We start from the raw sequence: 9,918 nt of genomic DNA, 5'->3' as shown, positions 1-9,918 counted from the left end.
GGACTCTGCCACGTCCCCATCTTGCTTTGGCTCAGCAGTTCCTGGCAACGGTCCCAGTCCCCTCTTTTGGAATGGCAACATATGAACACATATGAGCTGTGCCATTGTATGTTGGGCCTATGTCATTTGCCTTTTTATTTTACAGGGAGTTACAATTAAGAGAGTGACCTTGAGTCTCAGAAAAGACTTTGAAACAGTGTTGAGGCTGGGAAAGAGTATGGGGAAAGTTGGACTAAGAGTGTTTTTGCATTGTGACATGGCCGCAAGCTCATGGGGAGTAGGGATCGGTTTCAGTGAGAACAGCTCCCATAGGCTCACCTGAATCCCCACTTGATGGAACTGTTTGGGTAGGATCAGGAGGAGGGGCCCTGGAGGGAGGCGTATCACTGGTGGTCAGTTTTGAGGTTCTCTCTCATCTGATCTTTTGCTCCACCGTCATGGATCCGACACTCTGAAACCATAAGTCAAATTAAATTGCTTTCTTTGATAAGTTGCTTGGGTTGTGTTTTATCACAGCTATAGAAAAATAAGTAGGACAACCGTCTATAGTAAATGGTTAGGGCCAATCAAATCCCTGCTTTCAAAGTGTAGCCTAGCCTACAGCAACAGCACTGACGGGAGCTTGCAGGAACACAGAACACTGCTATATTGCTGCAGCAGCTCAGGACTCAGACCTCACACGCCCCCTGGTGGCTTGTTTTAGTATCCCAATTTATTCAAGTGTTAGAAAACTCCTTTAGGGAGCAAGACAACAAAAATAGGTCTGTAAACATGGCGACTTCCTTCCCTCCTCATCCCTTCTTATGAGGAGCTTCCTGTGACAGGATGCAGAGTTCCAGTTGGCGGTCCAGCGATGAGGCTGCATAAAAGGCAGCGTGCCGTGGCCGAGCCAGGGGGGTAAGCCTTTCTATTCCACCCCTATGCAGGTGGCCCAGGAGAGTGGCCACTCTTGTCATGACTGGGTTACAGAGTTCCATTTGCTAGTGGCTTCCTGGGAGTCTTTGGCAGTGATGAGACCCCTGCGGGAGACAGGCCTCTGGGCAGCAGATATAGGCAGGCGGGGAAGCAGGTGCAAGCTCTCCAGAGCTCCTTATTGCTGGGGTGGCATGAGCCACAGCATGGGTACAGGAAGGACATGGCCAGGCAAGGAGTGGGTGCACGGTATCCATGCCTGTGGCCTCACACATTCCCCTGTAAGAGTGAGGCGCAGGGGCAGGATTCTCTGGAGCATGCCACTGGGGGCAGCCGAGGTCTCCGTCAGTCCTTGAAGGGGTTGCAAGTTTCCTCTGTTTGCTCCTTCTCTGCAGCCAGCACTTCGCCATTTACCTCCTGCAGTGGGTGGTACACGTAGTCCCCATCCAGGTGCCGGTTCCTCTCTGCCCTGGAGCCCAGGAACAAGGACACATTGACCCCGGTGCTGATCAGCAGCAGGAAAATTAGGGTGAGGGTAAGAGCCAGCCACGAGGTCCTAGGACAGAAAAGAGAGACTTGAGGGGGGGCATCCAGAACCCACACTGGGAATGCTAGCCCAATGGGCAGGGAGGGGAATAGGTATACTGAAGACACATGCAGGGAATATCAGAGACAGTCTCTGATGTTTTAAGGACATTTAAAAATATTTCTAGGAGCTGGGGAAATAGCCCATGCTTGTCTTGTAAACATGAAGACCCTATTTAAGTCCAGCAGAGCTGGGTGTGGGAGGGCATGCCTTTAATCTCAGCATGAGTTCCAGGACAGCCAGGGTTACACAGAGACACAAAACAAAAGCCAGACATGATGGTACAGAGCTTGGAAGACTGGAAGGTGAAGCTCATCAGCTAGCTAGTCTAACCTAACCTGGGAGTTGCAGGTCAATGAAAAACAAGGTGGACAGCTACCGAGAATGACAAACACAAACACACACACACACACACACACACACACACACGAGTGCGCACACGCACGCACACGCACACCCCTAGTGTGAATGTTACTGCTTTCAGACATTATTAATATATTTTTTGCAGTACAGGAGTTGAACCTGGGTCCTTGTGTGTGCTAGGCAATTGCTCTATCACTGAGCTACATCCTAACTGCCCCCCCTTTTATGTTGTAATAGGATCTCACTAAGTTGCCCAGGTTGGTCTTGAACTCAATCTGTAGCTTAATCTGGCCTTGAACTTGCTATCCTCATGCTTCAGCTTCCTGGAGTAGCCAGGATGACAGGCTTGTGCTAGAAGGTCCAGCTCAAGAACGTTCTTTCTGTCTGTCTGTCTGTCTGTCTGTCTGTCTACCTATTCTATCTCTTGTCTATCTTTAATCTGCCTGTCCTATCTATCTATCTATCTATCTACCTACCTACCTACCTATCTATCTATCTATCTATCTATCTATCTATCGTCTATCTTTTCTTCCATATCCCAGGTTGGTCTTAGTCTCCCTAACCACATTAAGCTCCTGATCCTTCTGCTTCCACCATCCAACTGCTGGAATTATAGGCATGTGCCACCATGCCGAGGTTATGAAATGCTGGGGATTGAACCCAGGGCTTTCTGCATGCTAGGCAATCAATCTGCCAACTGAGCCCCATCCCCGGATTCACAATCCTTTACACGAGTCATGTGCGGATGGAACTGGAGACCCAGGACACAGCAGATAGTAAGCAACAGCGACAAAAGGCCTGAACAGAGAGTCCAGAAGTAAGGTGAGTCCTTCCTATCTCTACAGCCCTGCTCCAGCATCTAAGTGGAGCCTCTGTGGCCAGAGATATCAAGCCCATGGCCTGCTACCTTTGACTTCCACTGGGCAGTGGCCCAGGGTCCTTCTCGCTCACAATCCCAGATGCCAGTTTTCCCTGTGACTATTCCTGAGCTTACAAAGTAGAGGATCACCTGCAACCTCCTGGCCTGGCTTGTGCCTGGATGGGACTAGAGGCTCAGCCTGTGCTGAAACACCTACCTGGTGAAAGAGACCAGCTCTCCTGCCCTTGGTGTGGCCTCAGTTGGCTGGAGACACTGCTTCACTGGAAGACACCAGAAAGAAGGGCTGAGGAGAGTCCACCCACCCCAGACCTTTCCCAAGGGTTTCCATCTCAAGAACCTTCAAGGCTCCGTACCTTGGGAGAAGCTGCAGTTGCCAGTCTGGGGGTCACAGGGACACTGGTGCTCACACTGGCAAGGCCTCTGACAACCTGGCCCATACCAGCCCAGAGGACACTCTGTGGAGAGGAGATGGAGGCAGGTAGGTCTCACCTATGGTGGCATGGTCTCCTGTTATAAGACAACCTGGCTCTTGGATGTGTGCATGACCATGCTGAAGGAGATGCCCGCAGATCCCTGGGGCCCAACCCTCTAAGGTAACTCAGCTGTAAACAGTTGTGGCTCAGTTTCTTCAGTGCTCGTCTGATATACATGGGGCCCTGGGTTTGATTCCTAGCACCCTATAAGCTGGTGCTATGCCTATAATACTAGCACTTGAGAGGAGGAAGCAGGAAGCGGGTGTTTGAGGCCATTCTTGGTTACATAGTAAGTTAGGGAACAGCCTAGGCTGCATAAGACCTTGTCTCAGATAAAACCCAAGTAAGATCTCCAGAGCTCACCACCTTAAGAGAATGAAGAAACTGAATGGAAGCCAACTGAGGCTGATGCTCACGAGATCCTACTCACGCCTAGGATCACCAGGAGCTGTTTTCCAGGTGTTAAGGACTTTGGTGGCTCTCCCTCAGGGGTGTGGCATGCCCACACCTTGGTTTTTGCTATTGGTCCTTGGACTTGAGTGGACACTACTGAAAATCTGGCCTCCTACTTAGTGGGAACTTTTCAGCAGGGAAGACATAAGGTGATTCACATGAGAACTGAGCAGCTCTGAAGGTAACTTCCAAGTCAGAAGGAGGGACGAAGGCATCTCGACAGCTGCGTGCAGCCGGGTCATGCCCTCCAGGAGCGTTTGCAGGCCACTGGCAGCTCTCACCTTCACTGCAGTTGGATCCTGTCCACCCAGCATCGCAACGACAGCCAGCTGCCAAAGCAAGACCACGGAGGCCAGGTGAGGCAAAGGCAGGAGTCTGGCATGGGAGAGCTGGGGTCCCGCCAGTGCACCACCCTCCTGTGGGCTCCCCACTCACTCTCTGTGCACAGCCCATGCTGGCTGCAGTTGGAGGGGCCACAGTCCAGCTCGCTGCAGGCATCACCCCGCCAGAAGTGACCGGTGCATTCACAGTGGCCATCCACACAGGTCCCATGGCCACTGCAGTTGGGTGGCTGGCAGTGGGGTTCATGCACACACACTACAGTGGAAACGCGGCGGGGACAGCGCCACATGTTGTCCTGGCTGTGGGGGATTCACTGTGAGAAGAGGCCTAGGCCTTGGTGCTGGTCCCTGCTGCAGCCTAAGAAGGCTGTTCCAGTTTGCCTTCATCTCCATTCTGACAGTCGTGTGTGTGTGTGTGTTCACTCGCACACATGGAGTCAGGACAACCTTAGGTACCTGCCATTTGAAACTTTATTTATCTTTCTCTGGCTTGGACCTTGCCAAAAAGTAGGCTAGGCTGGCTGGCCAGAGTGTCAGGATTCACTTGTCTCTTCCTCAGCAACGCTGGGATTGCAAGCATGTGCCATTCGTAGCTGGCTTTCGATATGAGTTTGAACTCAGGTCCTCTGCTTGAGTGCTTTTCCTGCTGAGCTCCAGCCCCAGCCCCTCCCTGGGTCATTGACAGGATTTCCCGATTGCATACAGTTTGCCTTCTGGTGAAGGCTCCCTCAACCCAAGCCAGCCGTTCCTCAGCTCTTACTTCACTGTCCTTAAGGTGGCCTTCCCTGACCTGTCCCAGGTTCCCAGGTGTGGGGTCCCTGTGTGTCCCTCTTTCCCAGGTGAGGAAAGAGATCTTGACTCTTCTGCTCACTTTTGGATACCCAGGGCCTGGCACACAACAGAGCCTCAGTATTGGTGAGCGAGACAGTCAGAGGGAGGGCACAGTTTCACCTCTCACAGAGGTGGTTGAGGTGCTCTTACCAGTGATCTGAGGGGTAACTGGCCAGGGTCCCATTGAGCACAAATGTGGCAGAACCGCCTCCATCCAGGTTGATGGCATTGACCACGTCTTGTCGCAGCAGGAAATCTGCCATCTCCCACAGGTTGAGGCTGTGCAGAGGGGGGTGTAGCTGAGTCCCCATGGGCTCTGGCTTAACTGTCGTCTTTCATTAGTAGGTAGATACTATTGCCCTCACTGAGGCAGATGAAACTTCCAAAATGGCTCAAAAAGCTGTCTTGTCCCACCCATACCCCAGAAACGACTGGAAGGCAGAGGCAACTGAGTACGAACACCCCTGGGGATTCCTGGGACTCACCCGCGCTGCTCCGTCTGCCCATCGGCATGGAAGAGTATAAGCTGCCCCTTACGGTCATGCCCCACGGCTGTCCTGGCTGACACCACGTTCACAAATTTGCTAAAAGAACCTGAAGGAGAAGGGCCCTGGGTGCTTACCCAGCTCTCCAGGGGACCCTTTAGGCTCCCCGGCTTTCTTTCTTTTGAGGGTACTGGGTTCCTTCCCTCTTGCACGTGAGGCAAGTATTGGATGACTGAGCCACATCCCAGCCCCGCCTCCCGTGAGCCTCCAAGCCACAGCCAGAGAACATTTCATGTAATCTCAGTCTCCAGAAACTTCTATCCTGTGGAACAAAATCCACAGGCCTTGCCTGAGGTCCCAGGCCTCACTTCTGTTCTTGTTCACCCAGCAGCTACTCTCTGCTTAGGGCCTTGCAGTCTGCACTCTGCCTTGGAACCACATGCCTCTGCCCTGAGTTCTTCTGATAGCCTGTTCCCTTGATCCAAAGACAGCCTCTTTATTCTCCCTGTCCCCCTACACCATACCCTGAAATAGCCAGACTCTCGGGACAGAAGCATCTTTTCCCACCCCAATATTTTCTACTCTGGAGGTACGCATGTGTGTTCACATGCCCCTAGAGGTCAGAGGTCACACCTTGGGTGTTGTTCCTCAGGTGCCATTCACTTTCTGTTTGAAACAGGGTTTCTTGTTAGCTTGGAATATCACCAAGTGGCCATAGACACACCCATCCCTGCCTCCCATCTCAGCATCCCTGGGACTTGGCTTCTTATGTTTCTTCCTGGGGCTCACACTCAGGTCCTCACACTTTCAAGGCAAATACTTTACTGATCAAGCAGTGGTTTCTGGATGGGAGGTGTAGGGAGGGTGGCCTCATGGTTTGTCATGTTGTTATGACAAACTCCCAGGCCATGTGGAGGCCACTGTGCCACAAATCTGCAGCACTTTGCTCACACCAGTGCTTCCGGTCCCCACTGGTCTCCTTTCTCTGGTTTCTTTCTTGGCACTTGCCAATTCTTTCCAGCTTATTGCCAAGGATTCTCCTTATACATTGTACAAGACTGAATCCCCACGATGCCCACTGTAGTGCTAAGCACTAAATAGCTGCTCAGTAAATGCTTGGGAACACTAAAGAACAGCCCATTCACACTGTTCCTGGGTCTGAAGAAAGCTGATTCTGGGAGCCAGGAAGGTGGCTCAGTGGATAAAGTGCCTCCCGTCACACTTGACGGTCTGTGTTCAATACTCAGCACTCACATGGAGAAAGGAAAGAAGAAGCTATTCTTTGACCCTCCCACACACACCATGGCATGTGTGCCCCCCTGCACACACAAAGTAAACAAATCAAAACATAATAAAAGTAAAAAAGAACGCTCTAGGCGCCTCTGCTTCCTGACCTGTCTCCTGTGTCTCATCACACTCGGTGGCTTGGCTCTCGTTGATGTAGACGCTTCCATTGCGGATGAGCCACACGACTCCGCTCAGCAGCTGCACGAACGGATTCACAGTGTCCAGAACCTCCTCCTCAGACAGGTACCTGGAAACGGGGAGGCAGGAGGCTCACTCATTAGCATCTGTTAGATTCTGATGCCCTGGCTGCTTAAGCAAAAGTCAAACAGCCAACCAGACAAAGTGTCTGTCAGCACCAGCCGTCTGGACTCCACAGACACTTCGAGACAGCCACACAAAGACTGCATCTGACTGCTCAGGTTCCTGAAGGCGTAGCCTCAGCCAGTCTGTTTGAAGTGATTTGTGCCGGATGACTCTGCAACTCTTCCTACTTAGGTCAGAAGGAGAGCATATCCCCCCCGATAATCTAGCAGGACTTGGGTGGGATGTATGCTAAAGAGGCTGTGATTGGTGCAAATGTAAACTTTCATGTGCACTCAAGGTGTGCTGTGATTGGTGTATGTATTCAGTTCAGTTTGGGAGTGAGCTGGAAGTTGCTCTCCCGTGTGCCTACATTAGATGCAATGAAAGAACCTTCATCTTTTGCCATCTTTAGTAACATGTGCTGACCTCATAATACAAAGAAGTAGCAGTGAGCTATGCATGGACAGAATAGGCAGCTGCTTGGCAGTTAACAAGTGAGGATGGGCTGGAAAGACAGCACAGTGCGTAAAAGCCTTCCCACACAAATATGTGGACCTACGTTCAGATTCCCAGCACGCATGTAAAAGGTAGCTGAGACAGCACACACCTGTAGCCTAGTGCTGGGATGGGGTGGACAGGGGGAAGCAGGAGGATCCCTGAGGTTTGTTGGCCAGCCAGGTTAAATGAACCAGTGAGCTCTAGATTCAGACTTTGTGTCAGAAAATAAGATAGAAGAAAAGAGAAGAATAGAAGACACTTGAAATCAAACTCTGGCCTCCACACGGGCACACACGGATACACACACATTTAAAAAAAAAGTAGGAAGTGAGCAGGCCTGACCACTGACCATTGTAGACAGAGCGATAGGGGTACTGAGACGGTGGCCATGGCAACAAGTCCAGACCGGGAGCCCAAGAGAGGAACAAGGGAGACAGCTGGAATGTAGAGGGGATAAAGGACAGAGTCAGGGAAGAGAAACTGCAGGCTGGGCACTGGCAGAATTTTTAGGATCTGTGACAACCTAAGATCAACAGTCGTGACTCTGGCTGCTGCTGAAGGATGAAGAACCAGATACATGGGCAGGCCCATTAATTGCAACCATGGGCTGCGAAGAGCTGGGGAAAGCCCACTTCCAGCTTTGGCAAAAAACAGAACCTTAAAAGAGCGCTGGAACACTAGATGGCGCCACCTTCTATTCCTGCCTGTCTGCTGTCAACTCTGGCTGCTGTCAAATTTCGAGAGATCCAGAAACTGCCAAAAGTAGCCCTTAACAAGCTCCTAGCCTACCCTGGATTTCTATCCAGGACAGCAAAAGGCCTCCAGCTAGCTGTCTGTGACTGCTCCATAAACTTTACACTATTTCCAATTGGTTCCATGGCTTCGCTGAACACGAAATGTTTGTTTTCTCTAATACTAGGCAAAGTTCTCTATGGCACAAACTGTTCAGGCTCACGGTCGCCTCCCCAAGGCCCTACACAAGGCCTGATCACAGAACGAGCGTTCAGTGACACATGAGTAAATTTAAAGGAAGGAAGGTGTCAGCGTAACTACTCTGAAGATGAATGACAGGAAGCTTGGTTAGGTGACCTGGGCTTGGAGGCATGGCTCTAAAAGAACATCAGAGACCCTCTGTCCTGGACAGCCCCGGGGCTCCCCGCCTCCTCACCCGGTGACTAATGTCCCGTCGCGTCGGATCCCGAACTGCGCGTTCTGCAGCCCCCCAGAGCTGCTCACCAGCCGCCCGTCGCTCACCACGTTCCCCAGGCACTCGCCAGTGTTCATGCGGAAGAAGCCACCGTTCTGAGCGACGCGGCAACCGGCCGGGACAGCTGTGTCCTCCACAGTAGCTCGACGCCTCTGTGCGCAGCCTCCGGGTCCTCCAGGCTCCAGCACCGAGAAAGTGCGCAGGGGCTCGGCGACCCGCGTCAGGTGGCCGGCCACCGCGCGTCCCTCGAAGTGCGACACAAAGGTGCGCACGGCCGCGAGGTGGCTGGCGCCGGGGTTCGTGGGTGGCGGAGGCCAGCTCTCCTGCTCTGGGCTGCCTGAGCGCATCCGGGCGCAGTCCCGAGGGGGACGTCTGCGCGGGAGTGGGTAAGGCAGCAGCAGGTCATCGTCGCGGGAAACCCTGCGGGGACGGGGCGATCGTGAGGTCGGAGGGCTGTGCCTGAGAGCACTCAGGAAAGGGGGACCCCAGCCAGGCTGGCCCCAGCGGCTGCACTCACCCGAAGCCTAGGCTGCACCACGCCACCCCGACCAAGCCGAGCAGTGCGGGTATGAAGAACAACCCGGGCCCCCTGGGCGCCGCCATATTGGATTGGTGCTCCGGTCACGTGGGATGGCCCCACGTGATTCCAGGTCCGGCTTTTGGGTGCTTTCAGGTACCAAGGACCTGAATACCTTCCTGTTTATGAGATTATGCATCCGAATTCCATCAGGGAGGGTAAGGCTGGAAGGGAGATTGTTAGCTTTTTATTTTTATATGTCAAACTCATAGAAAATTGCAAGAACAGATGCTGGGGATGTATAAGTCTGTATAGGACTTGCTTAGCATGCTTGAAGCCCTAGGTTCCTTCTGGGCTGCACAAACCTATAGTGTTGGCCTACGGCACAATCCCAGCATTCAGGAGAGGCAGAAGAATCAGAAGTTAAAGGTCATCCTTGGCTACATAGCTAGTTTGAGATCAGCCTGAACTACTTGAGACTTGACAAGAAGGGGGGGGGGGAGGAAAAGTTAGAGGAGGAGGAGAAGGAGGAAGAGGAGGAGCAACTTGTAAGAATGACGTTTGCTGCCCACCCATAGTGGTGCACACCTTTAATCGTAGCATTTGGAGGCAGAGGCGGGTAACTCTCTGTGAGTTCAAGGCTAGCCTGGTCTACAGTGTGAGTTCCAGGTCAGCCAGAGTTGTTGGATTTGTTTTTTAGGCGATGTAAAGAGACTGAAGGGCAGAAAAAGGGACTAGAGCTTGATCTTTATAGACGGGTTGTTTATTCCAAAATAGTAACA

The 9,918-nt window shown here is 52.3% G+C and overlaps 1 protein-coding gene across 1 annotated transcript; it reads right to left on the bottom strand.

Annotated features, from left to right (window-relative positions):
* Window positions 1-693: 693 nt before the first annotated feature.
* On the bottom strand, window positions 694-9,249 carry Nagpa (N-acetylglucosamine-1-phosphodiester alpha-N-acetylglucosaminidase). Its single transcript, XM_028788408.1, has 10 exons — window positions 9,137-9,249; window positions 8,581-9,039; window positions 6,719-6,858; window positions 5,325-5,433; window positions 4,990-5,118; window positions 4,103-4,308; window positions 3,949-3,996; window positions 3,095-3,196; window positions 2,938-3,001; window positions 694-1,468 (listed from the first exon to the last, which is right to left on the bottom strand). Exons 1-10 carry the CDS (start codon window positions 9,220-9,222, stop codon window positions 1,258-1,260), a joined length of 1,554 nt encoding a protein of 517 aa, XP_028644241.1. The 5' UTR covers window positions 9,223-9,249; the 3' UTR covers window positions 694-1,257.
* Window positions 9,250-9,918: the final 669 nt, after the last annotated feature.

Source organism: Grammomys surdaster, unplaced genomic scaffold, assembly GCF_004785775.1.
Source record: "Grammomys surdaster isolate TR1022 unplaced genomic scaffold, NIH_TR_1.0 125745, whole genome shotgun sequence".
NCBI lineage: Eukaryota > Metazoa > Chordata > Mammalia > Rodentia > Muridae > Grammomys > Grammomys surdaster.
Note: the sequence above shows the minus strand (reverse complement) of the source record. Positions and strands in the feature narration are given on the sequence as shown.

Excerpts from the sequence above, each read along its gene's own strand:
- Nagpa (XM_028788408.1), bottom strand. The coding sequence starts at position 9,222 with ATGGCGGCGCCCAGGGGGCCCGGGTTGTTCTTCATACCCGCACTGCTC. Across the intron at positions 5,119-5,324 it reads GGGCAGACGGAGCAGCGCGG|CCTCAACCTGTGGGAGATGG; the intron begins GTGAGTCCCAGG and ends CCCTCTGCACAG. Across the intron at positions 4,309-4,989 it reads AGTTACCCCTCAGATCACTG|CCAGGACAACATGTGGCGCT; the intron begins GTAAGAGCACCT and ends AATCCCCCACAG.